Consider the following 23,229-nt stretch of genomic DNA (forward strand, 5'->3'; position numbering starts at 1 on the left):
AGTTCTGTATGCTTGTTTAGATGAGGGTATCAACAGATATGAAGTAAAGTTAATTAACTAAAATAAGGTTAAAATGAAGAAAGATTTTGTATTTATATAGTTTCATACATGCCCTTATCACCCCAAAATACTTTATAGTCAATAAATTCCAGCGACAGGAATTTAGGAGGCAATGATACCATGACCTAATTGAATACCAGAACAAGGACAAACGGATGAATAGCTTATGCCTGCTCCCAACTACTATTTTTTTTTAAAAACAATACTCCTCCATAACAAATCATAAATAGTGAAATGTTTCCTAAGTACAGATGGTAAAAGCCCACTAAATCAGAGAATAATTAGATATTGGATGGGAGAATAGTGCTACAAACATGCATAGATTAGATTTTTCCTCACCATTGAACTTCTCCATGATGTGGAGGTGCAGGTGTTGGAGAATCCAAGATAATAGCGTGAAGCTGGATGAACACAGCAGGCCAAGCAGCATCTCAGGAGCAGTTGGACTGGGATGGGCAAAGGCAGAAGTCACATGACACCAGGTTATAGTCCAACAGGTTTGTTTGAAGTCACAAGCTTTCAAAGCGCAGTTCCTTCATTGAAGTCACCTGATGAAGGAACAGCATTTTGAAAGCTTGCGATTTCAAATAAAACCTGATGGGTGAGATTCTGGTGTCGTGTACCTTCTGACGTTGAACTTCTGTCACATTGCCACAGGAGCTGAGGAATTATCAGAGAGATGGGAGAGAAGACTCAAATATGCCAAGCTCCAGCCAGCTTTAGGAATAAACTGGAAAACTTGCACTCTTTACTTTCTATTTTTAAAAATTCATTCATGGGATGTGGGTGTCATTCACTAGGTAAGCATGTTACCAAATCCCTAGTTACCCTCCAGATGGTGGCAGTGAGCTGCTGCAGTCAATTTCATGTAGGAACACCCACAACACCATTGGGAGGCAGTTCCAGGCATTTGACCCAGCGACGCAGTGATATATTTGAAAGTAAGGATAATGATGTTACCATGTATCTTCGCCCCATGCCCTTCTAGAGGGTAGTGGTCATGGGTCTGGAAGGTGATGACTAAGGAGATGTAATGAACTTCTGCGCTGCGTCTTGTATTACTTTTTGCATTCAAAGCTGCAACATAGGCTAAACATTTGATAAATACTAATCATTAACTTTGCTACATTTATAATCTGAGCCATAGCCTCACAGAATAAACACTAGCACTTTCCAAAGTCTGAGAAAAAATTCTTATGATAGCTCAAATCAAGTCTTCTATTCAATACTTCACTTGAAGTAGCCAAACATTGGCCACGTGAAGGTACACGCAACATCAAGTGTTAACACTTCACTTAGAAAGATGGGATTAGTTTAGAACGGCATGGTTGATACAGACATTGTGTGCTGAACAGCCTGCTCCTGTTCCGTTCTATGTTAAGTGATCTTTGATACTTAGCATCAAATAAATTGAGCAAAGACCTCAAAAACTGTACGTTCACTCTTAATAAAGACATATCTTATCAAAGGTCAGGGAGATGAAGTTGATAGAGCCATTACAACTGTGCATATGGATGCTGCTTTCACTGAATGCGTTAAATGGCACAGAGAATCATACAGATCTACAGCAGAGAAAAAGGTCTTTCAGCTCATTGTGTCCATGCCAGCCAAAAAACAACCTAACTGTTCTAATCCCATTTTTCCAGCACTTGGCCTATAATCTTGTATGCCTTGGCATCACGAGTGCACATCTAAATATGTTTTAAATCTCGTGAGGGCTTCTGCCTTGATCACCCCTACATGCAAGGAGTTCCAGATTCCCACCATCTTACTAGTGCACAGCACTGAACATAAGAAACTTAAACAGGAATAGGTCATCAGGCTGTTTGAGCCAACTCTGCCATTCAATAGGATCATGGCTTATCTGTCATTCCCCACATCCATTTTCCTGTGTTTTCCCATAACCCTTGATTCTCCGACTGATCAATAATCTGTTTCAACCTTATATATACACAAGGACTGTGCCTCCAACAGTTCTCTGGGGCAAGGAGTTCCAAAGGCTCTCAATCCTCAGAAATTCTTCCTCATCTCAATCTTAAATTGATGTCCCTTTATTCTGAGACTATGCCCTCTGGTCCTAGATTTTCCTGTGTGGGGAAACAGCTTCTCAACATTTATTCTGTCAAACTCCTTAAGAATCCTCCACGATGTGATGATATCAGCACTGAGCAGACAAAAGACCTAGCTCTTAGAGATCCATCAGTAGCTAGCCTGACTGTTTAAATCAATAAAATCTTATCTTATTCAGACCAATATTTGAATGTAAGATGTATAATGAATGCAATCAAATAAACAGAATTTCATGTCAAACATATTAAATTAATAACAAATTCTAAATCAATGGAAAATACAGACTAAAAACATAATGTGAGGTCAATTTATTGCCTTAGGAAATTATATAATTAAGATCCTGCTCATACTGTTAACAAAAACAATGCAAAAATTTAAAACAAGAGACAAAAGTAGATATTTTCTAAATCAAAATGCATCAGATAACCACAGAAGATCAAAATTGCAATTATGACAAGGTATTAGTGAAATGCTGATTGAAAAAGGGCACAGATCTAAAACGATCCAACTGTCCACCTATAGATCATCCTTAATCACTCAGCACACCTATTTCTATGTCATTTCATAGAGATTACAGAATCACTGCCACAAAATAAGTCCAAGAGTCCATCAGTCAGTCATTAGGATGCTTAATTGGGCATCCAAGATTCTAAACATTTGAAATCATAACACATAACAAATAACACATCAAATTTTGGTCAAGAACAGCTGTATTAGACCTTTAACACAAAGTAGGAATTCAACTGATGATTATTTAAAAACTAATGTATTCACTATCAAATTGTGTGCCTACCCCAAAAAGATCCAAATATACACATGAGCGAGAAGAGAATGAGGAAATGGGAACTCAGCACAGGTCTGGAAATAACATTAAATTTACTGGTTCCTTATGTGACATTTAATTTCATCTACTTACTAAATGGAGACAGCAAGATTATAAATAGATGTCAGACCTTCTTCTAAATGCCAAACAACATCATACAATTTATTTTGTGAAATGCAGATGAAATTAATTCCATTAAAATATTCATTTTCCAAATGTACTAAGTACCTGCTCCAAACAGTTTAAAAAGAAAAGCAGAGATAACCAGGTGTCGGGCTGGATGAACACAGCAAGCCAATCAGCAGAGGAGCAGCAAGGCTGACATTTTGGGCCTAAGGGTCTAGGCCCGAAACATCAGCCTTCCTGCTCTTCTGATGCTGATTGGCCTGCTGTGTTCATCCAGCTCTCCACCTTGTTATCTCAGATTCTCCGCCATCTGCAGTTCTTACTATCTCTAAAAAGAAAAGCACTTCTTTCTTCTCCTGCAAAAAGCAGAATCACGTAATTAGCAATTACTTTACTCTGATCCACGAATACAGAGAATAGCATGGTTATCAATTTAACTGATGAATTCATACAGCAAACATTTAAAGCCAACTCTGAAATTATTTAACATTTTGAGCCCTGGATAAAAATATGTTACAATGTTCCAACCACTCCCTAAGCAGGTCTGTGCCCAATTCCCATTTACAACTGTGTAAAAGAACTACACAACTCTTCTGAAATCGTTATGGTTAACAATGTAACCATACTGAATAGAATCTGGTACTAGATTCAGATTAGACATCTGCAATAAATTTGATTCTTTGTCTCACTGGGTACTTAAGACTCAGTAATCTCTGTATGTCTTCTCTGCAACTCCTAGGGAGAAGTATAAACTGCAGTTCCATCAAAAGACCTCTGTCCTGGCGTAGTCTTTTACTTTCTCTGAAAGAAAAAACAAGCTTGCATTTATACAGTATTTTTCCAGATCATAGAACATAGAACAGTACAGCACAGAACAGGCCCTTCAGCCCACAATGTTGTGCCGACCATTGATCCTCATGTATGCACCCTCAAATTTCTGTGACCATATACATGTCCAGCAGTCTCTTAAATGACCCCAATGACCTTGCTTCCACAACTGCTGCTGGCAACGCATTCCATGCTCTCACAACTCTCTGCGTAAAGAACCTGCCTCTGACATCCCCTCGATACTTTCCTCCAACCAGCTTAAAACTATGACCCCTCGTGCTAGCCATTTCTGCCCTGGGAAATAGTCTCTGGCTATCAACTCTATCTATGCCTCTCATTATCTTGTATACCTCAATTAGGTCCCCTCTCCTCCTCCTTTTCTCCAATGAAAAGAGACCGAGCTCAGTCAACCTCTCTTCATAAGATAAGCCCTCCAGTCCAGGCAGCATCCTGGTAAACCTCCTCTGAACCCTCTCCAAAGCATCCACATCTTTCCTATAATAGGGCGCCCAGAACTGGACGCAGTATTCCAAGTGCGGTCTAACCAAAGTTTTATAAAGCTGCAACAAGATCTCACGACTCTTAAACTCAATCCCCCTGTTAATGAAAGCCAAAACACCATATGCTTTCTTAACAACCCTGTCCACTTGGGTGGCCATTTTAAGGGATCTATGTATCTGCACACCAAGATCCCTCTGTTCCTCCACGCTGCCAAGAATCCTATCCTTAATCCTGTACTCAGCTTTCAAATTCGACCTTCCAAAATGCATCACCTCGCATTTATCCAGGTTGAACTCCATCTGCCACCTCTCGGCCCATCTCTGCATCCTGTCAATGTCCCGCTGCAGCCTACAACAGCCCTCTATACTGTCAACGACACCTCCGACCTTTGTGTCGTCTGCAAACTTGCTGACCCATCCTTCAATTCCCTCGTCCAAGTCATTAATAAAAATTACAAACAGTAGAGGCCCAAGGACAGAGCCCTGTGGAACTCCACTCACCACTGACTTCCAGGCAGAATATTTTCCTTCTACTACCACTCGCTGTCTTCTGTTGGCCAGCCAATTCTGTATCCAAGCAGCTAAGTTCCCCTGTATCCCATTCCTCCTGACCTTCTGAATGAGCCTATCATGGGGAACCTTATCAAATGCCTTACTGAAGTCCATATACACCACATCCACAGCTCGACCCTCATCAACCTTTCTAGTCACATCCTCAAAAAACTCGATAAGGTTTGTAAGGCATGACCTACCCCTCACAAAGCCGTGTTGACTGTATTTGATCAAGCTATGCTTCTGAGATCTCGAAGTACTTTACTGGCAATTCATTATTAAGTGCAATTACAGATGCAATATAACAAATCCAGCAGTCAATTTGCACACATCAAACTCCGATGAGCAATAATGTGATAATAACCAGGTGATATTTGATGTAAAGGAACACATTTTGGCTTCAAAGGTTGGAGTAACTACTCATTCAAAATAGTGCCATGGGATCTTTCACATTCTTCCCATAAAGGCACCTCTGGCCATGCAGTGCTCACCTCCACTGTGTACTGAGGTGTCAGCCTGGACTTCTGCATTCAAGTGCAAAGTATGAGATTTTAGGTGAGTACATAAATAAATGTACTACTTTTCCTCCACCTGTCACACTGATTGGGGAGTAAAATAGCATCGAGTTTCATTGTGATAACATTGTCTCCTTGTATTATCATTTGCCACTTGGATTTCTCATGAGATAATTCAACACATTTGTCCTGTGTTCACTTTAAAATGATTCATGAAATATTAAAAATCTGACATCTTAGAACTTAACTTCCTCAGAGTCTGCCTGTTATAACTCAATAGCAGAATGGATTTCACACCAGTTTTTTCCATTACTATACCTGTGGAATTTCCTGTCTTATCTGATGGAAAAACGTTAACACATCCAGATGAAAAAGTAGATATTGTATATACTAAAGCACAATGTAAATGGCTGAAGAACAAAATTTTAAATATGCCAGGATTAAGATTACCGTCATATGCAATCTTAGTCATTCGTTCAAAAAAATGCACAGATCTAAAATGATTAAATGGAGGATTCAGAGTTCATCCATAATCACACACCATACAGATTATTCACATAATGCAACTGAAATTTTGGAATACATCCAATATATTTTCAGTCACAAGGGTGTTTAATTCAGCATCCAAGCCTTTAAATATTTGAAATCTTAGAATTTATCACATTTAAAAAAAAGGATAATAAACACATTATACTCTGTCCAAGAACACAGACATATCAAGTATCTATCAGATAGGAATCCAACCAGTGCAGTGTTGAGAACTAATGTTCTCAAATATGAACCTTCCACCAACCTAAAAATATATATCCAGTATGCACACTGACAACAGCAGTGTGAGGAAATCGAAATCTAGTGTAGGTCAGGCAATAATATGAAATCTATTGGGTTCTTTGTACTGTGGAGTCAATTTCAGCGTCAAACTATTTTGAGAAAGCATGATCATAAATAGATCTTTGTATCCATTTAAAGAACTGCATTTGTGGCCAACACCACCATGAGCTAGAACAGCCCACATGCATGTGCAAGATCAGAGCAAGCAACCTATATGCCTATCACTGTCCATCACCTGGCAACTGTTGTTGCATTCTTTCTCAAAAATGAGCATGTAAATGAGTTTATGCCAACAATAATTCTCTTCTTGATCAATTCTATGACGTATTAATGAATCAGTGATTTCTGTATACATGTTCAGCTCAATATTTAGTAGCTAAATTTGTTGCCATTTTTAATGCATCAATAAATAATTTAATATATTCAATTATGTGTAACTTGTGCCCTGTGCTTTCAAGTTTAATTACGGAAAAACTCAGAAGTGGTTTCAATATAGAAGGATCATACTTGTGTCCTATCCCCTATGCTGTGAACCTCCCACTCCCACCCCGGTGGCAACACAGTGGCTCAGTGCCTAGCACTGCTGTCTCACAGCACCAGGGACCCAGGTTCGATTAGCCTTGGGCGACTGTCTGTTTGGAGTCTCCCCACGTCTGCGTGGGTTTCTTCTGGGTGTTCTGGTTTCCTCCCACAGTCCAAAGATGTGCAGTTTAGGTGGACTGGCTATGATAAATTGCCCATAGTTTCTAGAGTGGGAAATGCACAGATAGGGTAGATAAGTCTGGGTTAGATGCTCTTTGGAGGGTCAGTGTGGGCTGATGGGGCTACTTCCACACGGTAGATATTCTATGATTTAAAACTAAAGTGATCAGGTAACTGGACATTGGCAAATGGACATATAAGTAAGTCTATTAAAATACAACTACTTCAAATATAATTTTATATTGGAAAGATAAAATGTTCAACAGGTTGTAGGAACAAAATTAATGGTGTGAAACACATTCTATTATAAATCTGTCACAAAATTCTAATGGACTGGAAAGGTCATGAGATGATCAGATTTTTAATATTAAGCAGATCTTTGTAAAGTGACTAGAGAATAAATATATTGGGGATGTTACCATTAAAACTGTCAATTTGAAATATTTAATATAGAGAACAGTTGAATTTTTGAAAAGAAGCTCCATAGAACATTCAACAATCACACATTTACATAGCTTTCAAAACAAAAGCTTGGTTGTTCAATCTTTTCACATGATAGGCCATGTTTCATTTTTCCTCAGGCAAGGTGCCTATGTACAGATCGCTAAAGATCACGTTTGGCGTAACCTCAAATATGAATTTCCAGGAAACAGTCAATAAATTTATCAGTTTTTTAAAAAAATGAATAAAAATGACCACCAAAAGTAACAAGCAGCACAGCGTTTAAACGCTAAAATGTATTTTGCCTTTTCAATGCAGGCGAACCAGAGGCAGGATAGGCCCTAGTCCTGATTACCAGGTAAGCAGCTGGAGACTGGGGCTGAGCTAGGGAGTTGAATTTAATTATCATTGATCTTGTATTTGCCTCTGGAGGCAAACACTCTGAACTGACCTGGAAGAGTTCTCTCTCTCTCCTGGCCTGCTTTCCAGATAGGTTCTGAGGGAGGGAGGAAGGACGGGAAAAACCGTGTGCATCTCCAACTCACTTCCAGTTTCAGGGTTTACACGCACACCTACAGTCACTCTCAGCAGGCTCACTCATTCTTAGTGACATATGTACTTTTTACCACTGATAAGGCATTTAGGAAGGCTGAAAGGTGACACGACATGTTTCCTCAGTACTGTCAGAAACTTCAACTCAACCTCTGGCCTCTGGTTCCTCTTGGCCTCCAAACCCTTTTCACTAAACTGAGCCCTGTATTGCTTTATGGCCAGCAATTATGTGGGAAGGAAATGGCTATAAAAGCAAAATAAGTGACTTAGCTTCATGGTGCTCATTGCTCTGCCAATCACAGATTGTTTCTCTCCTATATTTCTTCTGATAAATTCACTGAATGCCAGCAAGGGACGGCATGCAATTGGAAGATCAGTTCCTTGCAGATCTGTCACTTCCACTTACCCATATTTTCAACATTTAGACAAATGGTTCATAGCACATTTGTCTGTAGACAGAACAGCCTGTTAGTGGAACAGAGACACTGAAGGGATATTTGAACAGATATATAGAATTTATGAGGAGCCTAGGCAGTGTGGATAAGGGGGAACTTTTGTCTGTCAGCAGAGAGGGGTCAATAATCAGGAAGCACAGATTCAAAGTAGTTGACAGAAAGATGAGAGAGAAGTTGTTGGGAAATGTTTACATCCAAAAGATGATGAGGATCTACATGCACCTGTAAAAGTAGGAGAAGTGAAACTTCTGCATTTTGAAAGAAACCCTGGATATGCACTTGAAGTGCTGTAACAAATGCTGGAAACTGGAGAGAGAGAGATAATGGGAACTGCAGATGCTGGAGAATCCAAGATAATAAAATGTGAGGCTGGATGAACACAGCAGGCCAAGCAGCATCTCAGGAGCACAAAAGCTGACGTTTCGGGCCTAGACCCTGGAATTAGACACTTTCTTTTACTGGCACTGACTAGCTAGGCTGCAGGGCTCCTTCATTGTTGTAAATCTGTGCCGTTATTGTACAATACCTGCGTCATTATTTCATCTCTTGTGGTGAAATGCGGTGCATCTTCTACATGAACTCCATCTGCCATATCCAAAACCTTTTCCATAAGCTGATCACTATAACTAAAATACATATTATAGAAAATTACATTCAGCAAATCTCGGTGAATAATTTCGGGGGAGGGGAAAGGAGGAAGAAGAGAGAAGATTGCATTCTACTCAACCCGCAACGCTGGGCCGTAATTTTACAAATATTTTTGAAAATACAATCAGACCTTGCAGCATGCGTGACACGATGGCTTTTTCGAAGCCTGAGTGGGGTAAGAAAGTCCTGTCCCTGACAGAGATATGACAACGTTATATGTTCCCACTGAATCTCTGTCTCAGTGATCCCAAGGGCGAGGGGAACTGGATTGTCTCCCAACCCCTGTGGCTGGGGTAGTGCTGGAAAAGAGGCCGTTATTCCAGGCCTATAACCGGTCTCGTTGCGTAGCCAAGCACCTGACCCATCTAGGGAGCAGCAGCCTCGCTGCTCAGAGATATCTGAAGAGAACCGCACATCCACCCGGGGTGCCCCACGGTCTAGAAGGGGCTCAGAAGCTGAGCGAAGCCCCGGCATTCCCCACCCCAACTTACCGGCAACCCATGAAGACATGGTTGGCCCAGACCATGGATAGGGCGACCAAGTAATCCAGGCGATCCCGCGGGTAATCGGACAAGTTCCGGACCAGAAAGCTCCTCCGCGCCGTCCAGTGTTTGTCGCTTTCGGATAGGCCCCGGAGCCGCTCCAAACTGCAATCCGCCATCTCCCGGTTCCTCTTCAGAAAATCGTCCAAAGCCGACTCCTCCATCTTACTGAAAGGGCACCGGGAACGACTCCCAGCAGGCACCGCGAGCGGGCCTCCGGGCGGTGGGGGCGGGGCCGCGGCTAGGGTGGGAGGGTGGGGAAGTGGAGGGGCGCAGCCGCAGTGGCGACGATGATTGGGGGGCGGGGAAAGGACAGTGCGTGTCCGCGGGGGGTATGGGGCGGGGCCACGGGGTATGGGCGGGGCAGGAGCGGGATGAGAGTCGGCTCACCCACTTGGTGTCCGTGTTGGAGCAGAGGAGGATGGCCAGCGTCCATGGACTTATTTATTGAGTCTGATCTGCTGTGTTGCTCCAGCTCCACACTGTATTGACTCCATAGTTCTTGCTATCTCCAATTTACTAATTTAAAAATACCTTCATCTGAGGTAGCAGTGCTTCGAAAGCTTGTGATTTCAAATAAAGCTGTTGGATTATAACCTGATGTCCTGTGACTTGTGATTTTGGCCAACCTAGTCCAACCCCAGCATGTCCACATTATTAAAAATACCTGACCGATCACCAACCAGGCTAATAATTTGCTTTCGATTAAGAGTTCTTTTAAACTATCAGGCTCTTAAATGGAAACTTTCTTTCTGAAAGTTTATTTACAAGGCTATATCCATAGAAACGTTTACCTGTCTACCATTTCATCTGCTAAAGAAGTGAATTTCTGGCCAGAGGGGTAGGGGACATTTGCCAGAACAGTTCTGGAAGTGAGTAGTTTTAGCCAGCAGTTTGGATTGGAGAAATAGAGTTTTATCCTTTAGAAAATGAAGGAAGATTTGAAGAGGATGCGAAGGGTAACCTTTTCTGTGTGTGGAATAAACTGCCAGAGGAAGTGTTAGATGCAGGTACAGCTACAACATTTAAAAGTTGTTTGGACAGGGACAGGACCAAGAAAGGTTTAGAGGGATATGGGCCAAACACACACATGTGGGACTAGTTTTGTTTTGGAAAATTGGTTGGCATGGACAAGTTACACCAAAGGGTCTTTTTCTTCTGACTCTGAAAGGTTGAAGTGTGATTTAATAGAAGTGTCCAAGATTGTGAATTAGATAAAGTCGATAAAGGAAAACTGTTCCCATCAGCTGATGGTACACTGACCGGGGGCAGTCACCGACCTCTAGCGTCACAAGAGCCTGAAGGAGGTTGCTTACAATTGAAATATCTAATTTTGAGTGTTGTTAATTCTTAAGTGGTTTGAGAGAAGTGTAAGAGGAGAAGTGTAAAGAAGAGCAAATCGTAATGACCTGAAACTTGCTGTCTAATATGCTGGAAGCAGGGTAGATGAATAGCTTCAAAAGAAAATTGCATTGGCTCTGGTGTATTCAAATTACAGGCCTTTGAAGATTCAGTGATGAAATGGGACTGTGGACAATCTACAGATAGCAGCACAGACCCAATGTGTTGAATGGCCTTATAACATAACAACTCAAAGGTTAAAATTTTATGTTGTTGATGGCACTCTTGCACACTGGCTAGGGTAATTCAGTTAGATCTATTGGGGAAGGCCTGCTGGAATTATGTGTTCGTCAAGCACTTAACTGTCCAGCATTTGGTCTTTCCAAGATTTAGGACTCAGAGGGTAGAAATCTCACTCCTTGAAATCTGTTTACCAATTAGAGGCTGGCAGCTACCCATTACCCATCAGCATGTCGTGGTTGTTGCCAGTAATGCAGCCAGCAAAAGGTTGGATTGAAGAAGGAACCGTGCCACGAGGGGAGGTGCAGGCTGTGTGGGAAGCAGCAGTGTCTCAGACGATGATGCTACATTCTTTGATTAGGCACTGATTATGTTTTGAGGGAACACCACCACCCTACTGTAGCTGACAAACAAACCTGACAGAGCTTGTTTTTCCGTCTATCTACTGTTATAAAGCAGAGGTCCACCCCTCTCTGATAACTAACATCAAAACACCAGAAAGGTTTGCCTCGCCCTATAATCTGTTAAAAGAAGTGTGAAAAGTAGTATAACTTGCCTCTCACCCCCAATCTGTTATAAAGGAGTGGTTACCTGAAATAAACTCCTGACTCTCACTCTATAACCAACAACTAACAATTTATTTATCTAACTCTAACAGCGAACAAAACAACTGAACTATTGACAAACCAAACAACTCCCGTCTAACTGCCAACTATTTCCAAATGAAACAAGATTCTAGTGGTATGCTGTTCCAATAAATACAAGACCAAGTTATACAAAACAAAGTAAAGAAAAATTAGAGATAGTAGGAACTGCCGATGCTGGAGAATCTGAGATAACACGGTGTGAAGCTGGATGAACACACCAAGCCAAGACGCACCAGAGGAGCACAAAAGCTTAATGTTTCGGGTCGGGTTCTCAACCATTTTTTTTGGTTAACCTAGAACCATTGTGTGGAATATTGGCAAAATATTGATGGCCTTACTCATTGTATGTTTGGAAGGGAATAATTATTTGGGTAGAGGGTGTTGCTGCTATCCCAATCCCAACCCAAAAGAAAAATTAGAATTTAGATTCTCAAAATTACTCTGGTTACGTCTTCCAGAATGTTCTGTGTCTTCTCTGATGAATTATTTCGTTAGGAATACTTCCTCGGTGAATCCTTCTGTCAGGAATGCCTTCTCTGTCGAATTCTTTTGTCATGAAGATTAACTGTTTGTGCTGTAGGTACCTATAATTTAGATGGATCTTACTCTAAGGTTTAGAGAATTCTGTGAGAGCCAGCGATTCTTCCTTTTGTAGCTGAGAGCTGTTCCCTTAGCAGATAACAGTTTGCTCTCTCCTGGTTGTCCAAATGCTCTAATCTTTTATAGCCTTGGTGACATTTCAATTTCACGCAATAGGATTGATCCTATGTTGTCAAATCTATCAGATTTAAATTTTCTGAAGAAAGGTCCCAACCCAAAAAGCCAACTTTCCTGCTCCTCTGATGCTACCTTGCTTGCTGTGTTCCTCCAGTTCCACACTGTGGTATCTAAGATTCCAGCATCTGCAATTGTTACTATCTCAGATTTGAATTTTATTGGTTTTTGGCATCGAAGGGCCTGGTTACATTAATTGACTAAATTCGACCCTGCTGTCTTGGTGAAAATGCTGCTTTGCCCGCTACCAGTTCAGCCTTTTGATACAAATGTTTTAATTCAGGTTCTCTGTGTACCTGCAAACCCACAAACATCCATTTTGAATCTCTATGCATAGAAAAAGCACCTCGTTTTTTAAAGAGACCATGCAATGCTTTCCACCCCTAGCATTTTACAAGCATCAATTTTTTGCAAACACCAAATTCCAATGTCCTGCCTCTACAAACACATTTACACTACCCAACTTTGCAACTCTACTTACCATGTTAAATACTAATAGTGGTACAATGATGCCCTTTGGTGGCACTAATTGCCCTTGTAAGGACCTTAATTGTTTTTACAGGAAGGTTTCAACAAGACTTCATGCACTGGACTTAATCAGGTAAAGGTGGGATAGCAGTGTGGACCCTACTCAACACCTTCCCACCAAACTTATTCCCTTCCCAACATACAATGATTAAGGCCATCAATATTTTGCCCATATTCCACACAATGGCTCTAGGTTAATTAAATTATTCAATTCATATTGTCTCTGTCTATGAAGCTCAAATTTCTCTAAATCTTCAGCCAAGGGGTCTTTAGTTATACATCCCAAATACTTCTTAGAACAGATGTTGGACTAATAAGTCTACAATATCCTGGTTTTCATTACAATGTTTCTTGCAAGTTTTTTTTTCACATTCCCCTTTGGTTCTTAAACCATTTTTTTTGTCTTTCTTTACATTTTCTAATCAACCTGCTCAATGGTATTATTGTGACCACTAGATCAGGTGAGACTTGAGTCTGGGTATCCTGGGTTAGTGGTAGGTACAACACCACTATACTATAAAAGCCCTTATAACTACATTGCAAACCAGTGGTCCAAGCAGCTGAGTTAAAGGCACAGTAGCCCTATACTATACTTTTTAGCTCTTGCAGTTCATTAGATTTGCAGTATTCTTTGCACTTTACTCATTTTATGTTATCTCTCTATAGTGTCTGCTTAGGATATGTATTGTTGTTCTACAAATTAAACTGTTTGCAAACCCCACACCCCCCACCCCCAACCATTGTTCATTTGCAGCTTTGTATGATAACAATTTTAACTAGCTTCAGCTGATGAATCTATCTTGTCCTGTTAAAGTTAGCCTGATCAAAACCTAAAATCTTAGTAACTATATCAAATTTCTCTTATTAAAACCTAACATTGTATTTGACCGGATATGCTTAAGAAACTCATTGTCTTTCTCAGTGAAGTTACTCCGCTTTTTTCAAACTAAATGAAAAGTGAACCGTTCCATTACAACAACTTTGCTTTTTCTACAGATTTCTTTATTCTCTGAATTAATAAATGCCGCAATTCAATTTTTGCCATCAGGATGGCTGTACACATCTACAATTACAGTTTTAATTCCTCTCTTATTCTACAATCAGATGTTTCTGATTGCTGTTATCTTGAGCCATGTGGTAGATTTTCTGCCATCATCGTATTTCCCAGCAGGGAGTCATTGTCTGATTGGCCTTCTTTCATAGAGGAAAACCACTTGGTAGTTAAATGAGAAGCGGCTCTTGTTATAAACAAGATGTATTGTATTGTACGATAGCAAGTTACACCGATGTCTAAGAACTGCTTCTTCCCCACAGTTATCAGACTTATGAATTAACTCTCGTATGTTAGAATTGATCTTTCTCTGTGCATTCTCTTTAGCCGTAACACTACATTCTGCATTCTGTTCTATTACCCTGATGCACTTATGTAAGGTATGCCTTATCTGGTTAGCACGCAAAGCAATACTTTTCATTGTATCTCGGTAGACATGACAATAATAAATAAAATCAAATGTGATGGACATTTTTTACAGAGAACACTGAAAGACTGCTTTATTTTTTCAATAATTTTGATTGACTCAGCAAGTAAGGAATTATGTTATGGTTAATTGTGGTTAGTTGTAAACCACTTTCTGTAAGACAGAATAGGCGTATAGCCCAGGTCAAAAGTAATAGTGTTATGGTTGCTTTTATGGCTCGGGCTAATATAAACTCAGGATAAGAAATGTTTGAGGTAAAAAAGGCTTTTATTCAGATACACAACTATGGTTTAAATTGATTTAGTTTTGTAACTGAAATTATGTAACAAGCCTTTTAGAGATTAAAAGAAGCCAGGATGGTCCTGGGATTGTACTCATCAGAGTTTAGAAGGTTGAGGGGAGATCTAATAGAAATTTACAAGATAATGCATGGTTTAGAAGGGGTGGACGCTAGGAAGCTGTTTCCGTTAGGCGGTGAGACTAGGACCCATGGGCACAGCCTTAAAATTAGAAGGGGTAAATTTAAACCGGAAATGAGACTACATTTCTTCAGCCAGAGAGTGGTGGGCTTGTAGAATTCATTGCCACGGAGTGCAGTGGAGGATGGGACGTTGGATGCCTTCAAGGCAGAGATTGACAAATTCTTGATCTCACAAGGAATCAAGGGCTACGGGGAGAGTGCAGGGAAGTGGAGTTGAGATGCCCATCAGCCGTGATTTAAATGGCGGAGTGGACTTGATGGGCCGAATGGCCTTACTTCCACTCCTATGTCTTATGGTCTTATGGTCTTTTGAAGTAATTTTAGGTCAATTGTTTTAGATACTATCGTTGTTTTGGAGTCACACACAGCTCTTGTAATTAAACGGTATTAATAAGTTTTGAAGAACACTTAGATGTATCATTTGGAACATTTGAGATGACAGTTAATCAGTAGAATATGACACTATGTACTCTAACCAGGCAAATAAATTGTCCTACTGTTGTCACATTTTCAACCATGAGATAAAATATGGAAGCATAGAAAAAAGGAGCAAGAGTAGGCCATTCAGCCTTTCAAGTCTTCTGTGCTATTCATTATGATTATGGCTGATCATCAACTCAGTACCCCTTCCTGTTTTTCCTCTATATCCTGTTATCCTTTCCAATAGATCCAATTCTTTCTTGAAATCAAACCATGTTTTGACTTTGATTACTTTCGGTAATAATAAGTTCCACTGGCTCACCACTTTGTAGGTGAAGAAATTTCTCCTCCTCTCAGGCCTGAATGATTTAGCCTATATCTTAGACTGCGACCCCTGGTTCTGCAATCCCTGCCATTGAAACGTTCTTCCTGCATCTACACTGCCTACTCCTGTTAGAATTTTATAGGTTTCTATGATGATGCTCCTCGTTTTTCTGAATTCCAGCAAATATAATCCTATGTGATTCAACTTTTCCTTATACGTCTGTTCTGTCACTCCAGGAATCCTGGATCTGGAGGAAGGTCTCGATGGTCTGATTAGCAAGTTTGCAGATGACACGAAGTTTGGTGGAGTAGCAGATAGTGAAGGGGACTGCCGGAGAATGCAGCAGAATATAGATGGATTGGAGAGTTGGGTGGAGAAATGGCAGATGGAGTTCAATGCGGGAAAATGTGAGGTGATGCATTTTGGACGATCCAATTCAAGAACGAACTATGTGGTAAATGGAAATGCCCTGGGGAAAATTGATGCACAGAGAGATCTGGGTGTTCGGGTCCATTGTATCCTGAAGGTGGCAACGTGGGTTGATAGAGTGGTCAAGAAGGCATATGGCATGTTTTCATTCATCAGATGAGGTATTGAGTACAAGAGTTGGCAGGTCATGTTACAGTTGTATAGGACTTTGGTTTGACCACATTTGGAATACTGTGTATAATTCTGGTTGCCACTTTACCAAAAGGATGTGCATGCTTTGGAGAGTGTTCAGAGGAGGTTCACCAGGATGTTGCCTGGTATGGAGGGTGCTAGCTATGAAAAGAGGTTGAGTAGACTAGGATTATTTACATTAGAAAGATGGATGTTGAGGAGGGACCTGATTGAGGTCTACAAAATCATGAGAGGTATGGACAGGGTGGATAGCAAGAAGCTTTTTCCCAGAATGGGGGACTCAATTACCTGGGGTCATGATTTCAAGGTGAGAGGGGAAAAGTTTAAGGGAGATATGTGTGGAAAGTTCTTTACGCAGAGGGTGGTGGGTGCCCAGAACACATTGCCAGTGGAGGTGGTAGAGATGGGTAAGATTGTATCATTTAAGATGTGACTAGGCAGATACATGAATGGGCAGGGAGCGGAGGGATACAGAATCAAGTGAGAATGGCAAATAACATCACTATGATCCTTACTTTTGAATAAACCAATTAGAAAATAGATATGCATATTTTGACTAATAACATCTGATTGTGTGTATTCAATGCAATCACAAGCCAATTACTGTTCTCTCCGATCATACATTGGTGGCACTGGCTAGCAAGGGTTAACAGCAGTGATTCTGAGTGGTTTGGTGCACAAGAAAGTAAAACCAAAGATTGAACAATCAAAGAGAGAAATAAAGTAAATTTCAAAGATGAAGATAATGGTGAGAGAAGGTTAAATTTAAAGAAATGTAGAGTCGGTGTTGTAGTGTGTATAAAAGGAACTGGGAAAGTCTTGTCTGCAAGTAGAGTCAGCCCTTCCTGCATATTTTATTATGGTGTCATGTTGATGCTATGTATTTGCAAGCCAGTGTCCAACATCAACATCACTAAGTTATTTATAACATGGATGTTGAAGTGTTAAAAGAAACAGTTGCTCATCTGGAAAACAAAGAGAGTTTGGGTGCCCTCTAGAGTGTTAGTGAGCAATGGCACTCATGATATTGTAGCTTTAATTGTCAGCTTGGATTGTTTAGTTAGCGAATACTCAAATATTTCACTTGTCTCCCTTAACGGGTGATGAATTAACAGTTTAAACTTTTCTTTTATCTTAAGTTTTTTTTCTGTGAAAATTCATTTCTCTTTTTCATGAACTTTTGTTTGTGAAATTTTACACCATGAGAAAGATGCAGATGGTAGGTCTTACTCCTATGATATATATCCTCGACTGTTCTGCAAACAAATCTAAATGAGATTATAATCGTGGGTCATGCTTAAGACACTTCTCAGTGCTAGCCCTTTCAGACATTAACCTCATCATACATCACTTCCCCTCCATTCTTTCCACTATTAATATTTATACGTTTGTGTCTTTTATTTGTATTTGTGCATTAATCACCATTCCATCTCTCCCTAGTCTCTAGACTTAAAATTTCAGACAGTCTATGTGGGGGATGCAGAGATGCTAAAGTATAATTCGGCCAAGCTGAGTGAGTGGGCAAAAACACAGTAGATGAAGTACAATGTGGATAAATGTGAGATAATCTACTTGTTGCAAAAACAAGAAGACAGACTCTTGATTGTAATTGTACTGAAAGCAAAAAATGCTGGAGATCACAGCATCCATGGAGAGAGAGCAAGCTAACATTTCGAGTGAAGGTGACTCTTCATCAGAGCTGAAGTGCAGTGTGGCAGGGACAACATCCTATTGTTGTAATTGTGACAGATGATGAAAAAAGGAGGTATGACAAGAACTGGGTGTTCTTGAGCATTTGGTCCTGAAAGTAAGCATGCAGGTACAGCAAGTGGTTAAGATGAAAAATGGCATTGGCCTTAATAGCAAGAGGATTTGAGCACAAGAACAAGGATATCTTGCTGCAATTTTACTATGGCTTGGTAAGACCATACCTAGAGTATTATGTGTAGTTTTGGTCTCCTCATCTGAGAAATGATGTTCAGGCTATGGAAGGAGTACAACAAAAGTTCCTAGGACTTCTGAAGAGAGACCAGATTGGTTAGGACTCTTTCTGTTGCAGTTCAGTAGAATAAGGGAGGGATCTCATAGAAAACAATAAATTTCTAACAAAATTAGACAGGGTAAATGCAGGAAAGCTGTTGCAGATGACTGGTGAGTCCAGAACCAGGGGTCATAGCTTAAGGATATGGGATAGGCTGTTTAGGACTGAGGTGAGGAGAACTTTTCACCAAGAGAGTGGTGGGCTTGTGGTTCTGTACAAAAGCTGTCTAACATCGCCCCTCCCATTGCTTGAAGAAGACCACCTTGTAGGTGCAACACAAAATTGATTCTGGTGAGTCTTTTTTAAACCACAATATCATCTCTTTCAGTCCTTGGTTTAAAGCAATATATCTTCCCATCTTTAAGTTCACTGTCCAAAGGAGTAAACATCAATCTTTACATGCCTCTTCCCTAAGGAGAGATGAAACAGCATTTCAAAAAAGCATTTCATCCCAAGATATATGATACATAGACAGCAAAATATGAAACTTGTATCACCCATTTCAATATTTAATTTCAATCTTATACGGTATTTATATTATTAAAAATTCATTTAATTTTTACAAATTAGAATTTTTTTTTATCTTAACATCATTTTAACCTCCTGGGCAATGTGCCTGCTAGCATATTATCTTTGCCAGTAATGTGAGCAGTCTTTACCTTGAATGGTTGTATCAGTAAACTCCACTGAAACAATTTTGCATTTCAGCTTTTAATCTTTTCAAGGAACCCATACAGATTATGGTTACTGTCGATCAGTGTTTCATTGCAACCCTGTTGGACATAAACTACAAAATGCAGAGGAGCCTATAATAATAACAGAAACCATGCCTTCAACCTCTTCGGAAACTTCCAGTTCCCTCACCCTCAGTGCTACATCTTTACCATGGACATGCAATCTCTATACCCATCCATGCTCCGCAAGGATAGCCTCTTCAGTAAACCCATCCATTCACCCCTCCATCAATATCCTCCACTGCCTCATCAAACTAGTTCTCACCCGCAATTACTTTTACATCAATTCTTTCCACTTTCTCTAAAGCTATGTGGTTTCCAAGGGCACTCATATAGGCCCCAGCAATGCCTGTCTGTTTGTCAGTTTTGTTAAACAGTCCCTCTACAGTACCTACACTGGTACTCTTCCCCAACTCTTCCACTGTTACATCGATGACTGCATCGGTGCTGCATCCTGCACCCAGGCTGAACTGGAACAGTTCTTCGGCTTCACTAACAACTTTCATACTCCCCTCAAATTCACTTGGTCTATCTCAGACACCTCCCTTCACGTTCATGACCTCTCTGTTTCTATTTCTGGTGTAAGTTTATGCACCGACATTAACTATAAACCCACGAACTCCCATAGTTACCTAGACTACACCATCTCCCATCCAGAATCCTGCAAAAACTCCATCCTGTTTTCTTAATTCCTCCATCTCTGTTGCATCTGCTCTGATGAGGAGGCTTTCTGCCCCCAAGCATCCCGGATATCCTCCATTTTCAAACAACGTATTTTTCCCTTCTCTATCATCCAGACAGCCCTCCACCGTGCGTCCTCCATTCCTGCTCAATGACACTAAACCACACACCTCCAAACATAATAAAGATTGTGACCCCTTGTCCTCACTTTCCACACCACCAGCCTCTACATCCAATGTATCATCATCAAACACTTCTGCCTACTCCAATTAGACTCCATCAATCAGAACATCTTCTACTCCCCACCGGTCTCTGCCTTCTGCAATGACCATTCCCTTCACCACTCCTTAGTTCGCACCACACTCCTCACCAACCACTCCAACCCAACCAGTACCTCGCCCTGTAACTGTAAAAAGTGCAACGCCTGCCCACACACCACCTCCCTCACCTCCATCCAGGGCCCGAAACAGTCCTTCCAGCTGAGACAGAGCTTCATCTGCAACTCCTCCAACTGAGTCTATTGCATCCAATCCTCCCAATGTGGTCTTCTCTACATCACTGAGACCAAATGTAAACTCTGTGGCTGTTTTGCCAAACATCTTCAGCTGGCCTTGACAGCCAGCCTAATCTCCCGGTCACTGCCCATTTCAACACCACTCCCCCCGCTCCTCCTGCATCATGTCTCCACAGCCTGCTCCAATGTTGCAGTGACTCAGAATGCAAATTTGAGGAAGAACACCTTATCTTCCACCTGGTAACCTACAGCCTGGAGGACTCAACATTGAGTTCTCTAATTTCAAATAACCTTTGCATCCATCCTCCAGTTTCCTTTCCAGCCCCATCTCCTGCCTTTCATTCCACCTACTGACCATCCCTTCCAGCCACCAACCAGATTTGTCCCTCCCATCGACCAAACAAGTTTACCTACTACTGGTGCACACCTATCACCACTATGCTGCTACCCCTTCCCCCTTTCTTTATCTGTGGCTCCCCCTACCCCAACATCCAGTCCTGAAGAAGGGTAATATCTGAAAAGTTGACTTCTCCTCTAATCCACATGCTGCCTGGCCTTATATTCTCTTCCAGCTTCCTGTTTGCCTAATTTGGATTCCAGCAACCACAGTTTTGCTTTGTCTTTAGCAGTAACATCAGCATCCTTTCTCTGAGATCAGTTGAGTTTCTTAGAAAACCACTCCATCGCTCCTGTGTTTCCATATCCCAACGTTGTGACGGGGCACCACTATCCCCAAGTTGCTAGCATCAATTGCCGTTTCAAAAGTTTAATAAAATCAGGGATGGCTGACACTGTTCATTTATTTGTATTGCCTTCAGTTTCTCAAAGGCTGCTTGGTATTTTGCTGACCAATACAGCCCTAAAAGTATTTCCCATGATTTCCCACAGCTGGAGGTGCATCACTGCTGTGCAGAAGCAGTCTGTTAGTGGATCTGACGTACGCCATGAGGGTTCATAGGAGCTGGTACATGTTGAATGCCAATATCCTTGGATTTGAGATGCGTGTAGGCAATGTCCAAGGAGTATGCCCGACATGTTGGTGCCTGTTTCCAACATGGAGGTCTTCCAGTGGAAAGTTGAGAACATCAAAGAACCACTCTGGCTTCCCTGTTGAGCTTTCCCAATGGCTTGCTTGCATGGTGAGTTTGGCAAGATCACAACCCCTGGTGAGTTGGATTTAACAAGTGTCTTACAAGCAATAATAATCTTCAATAGGGAACTTGTTGCTCCATTGTACAAAGCTTATCACTTTTCTTTGTAAAAGTGTACAAGTTGAGGCAAGATGATCTTGACATTGAGGTGGGCCTTATTGAATATCTGACCTGATTCTATCTCTCATCTCATCATATGTCCCGTCACTTAGACCCTGATAAGATTCTATCCTAAATTTTTTTGATCTGTTGCTCCATTATTAGCTATTCCTTGACCAGTGTATTCTTAATTTTAACTGCTTTAACAACTTCTACTATTTGAAGATTCAGGTACAAACATGTACTGTGTTCAAGAGTGAAATTTCTATAGTGTGACATGGGTATAAATTCTCTTCTATCTGGCAGTGTTGCAGATTTGCTTGCAGCTTACCATATTAATTTATGTTGTATACCTCCTGGACTGTGTAAGTGCATTATTGTAGCCTGTAAACAGTGCTCCTTCAACCATGGTACTCACTATAAAAAAAAAATGTTTTCTCCTCTGTGTTAAACATAAAATTAGTGAGATGCCCATTGACACAAATATCATCTTAGCAGAAAGCTAGGTCTGAATTACTTATTTCTCCAGAAATACCTTTGCCAACTTGCTCTCATACTAACATTTCTGTCCTCTGTCTGCTGTGCTATTCCAGCAGAGCCCAACAGAACTATTGGAACAGTGCTTCCTTTTTTCCTTAGGCCTTTTGCAGTGTTCAGGACTCATCATTGTGTTCAGCAAATTCAGATCATGAAGACATTTTGATTACACTCCCTTTCTCTTCCCATGTCTTGTTTGCATAAGGTTTTTTTCAGCAGAACTGATTTACTTACTGCTTTTTACATCTGTCACTATCTTCTATTCTTCATTTATGTCTTAATTCTACCACCATTTGCACTCTGTTCCTCCTCCCATGTCTGCTTGCATGGGTTTGCTCTCAGCAGAACTGGCTTATTTTCTGTTATTAACACTTCACTTTACCGTCTAGTTTTAATCTATATCTCAATTTTACTATCATTAACATTCCATTTGCCAAATGCTCTGGGTGATCTTATCAGCTGTTCCACTTGTTTCTTCCCCCTGTTTTGTCAACCACATAAAGACACTGCCTTTATTCAGTACTCATATAAAGCTCATTCTAAATATTTTCCTTTTCATTCTGCATACAATTTTCACTCTCACGTTAGGACAGGATAACCTTCATTATGAGCAATACCACATGTGGTTTAATTTATATGGGGTAAGGTTTTAATCCTAGCACAAAATATAAAATCCCCGCAGTGTGCAAGCAGGCCATTCAGCCCATACTGGCCCTCCAACAAGCAGCCCACTCCATCCCCATAACCCTACATTTACCATGGCTAATCCACCTAGCCTGTACATCCCAAGCATGGTCAATCCACTTAATCTGCAATTTTTTTTGGAATGTGTGCACCTAGTGGAAACGCACACAGACATGGGGAGAATGTGCAAACTCCATACAGACAGCTGCCTGAGGCTGGAATTGAACCCGGGTCCCTGGCCCTGTAAGGCAGCAGCGCTAACCACTGAGCCACCATACAGGTCATATT

General features: G+C 40.8%; 1 protein-coding gene across 1 annotated transcript; it reads right to left on the reverse strand.

The window, feature by feature from the left end:
• Positions 1 to 2,408: 2,408 nt before the first annotated feature.
• Positions 2,409 to 9,889, reverse strand: cdkn2aipnl (CDKN2A interacting protein N-terminal like). The gene is made up of 3 exons (XM_048542936.2): positions 9,595 to 9,889; positions 8,982 to 9,081; positions 2,409 to 3,880 (listed from the first exon to the last, which is right to left on the reverse strand). Exons 1-3 carry the CDS (start codon positions 9,807 to 9,809, stop codon positions 3,872 to 3,874), a joined length of 324 nt encoding a protein of 107 aa, XP_048398893.1. The 5' UTR covers positions 9,810 to 9,889; the 3' UTR covers positions 2,409 to 3,871.
• Positions 9,890 to 23,229: the final 13,340 nt, after the last annotated feature.

The sequence above is a fragment of the Stegostoma tigrinum genome, chromosome 13, assembly GCF_030684315.1.
Source record: "Stegostoma tigrinum isolate sSteTig4 chromosome 13, sSteTig4.hap1, whole genome shotgun sequence".
Classification (NCBI taxonomy): Eukaryota; Metazoa; Chordata; class Chondrichthyes; order Orectolobiformes; family Stegostomatidae; genus Stegostoma; species Stegostoma tigrinum.

What these genes read in the sequence shown, in the direction of transcription:
- cdkn2aipnl (XM_048542936.2), bottom strand. Translation starts at nt 9,809, where the DNA reads ATGGAGGAGTCGGCTTTGGACGATTTTCTGAAGAGGAACCGGGAGATG. An exon ending in CATGTCTTCATGGGTTGCCG is followed by an intron (nt 9,082 to 9,594) that starts GTAAGTTGGGGT and finishes TATGTATTTTAG; the next exon opens with TTATAGTGATCAGCTTATGG.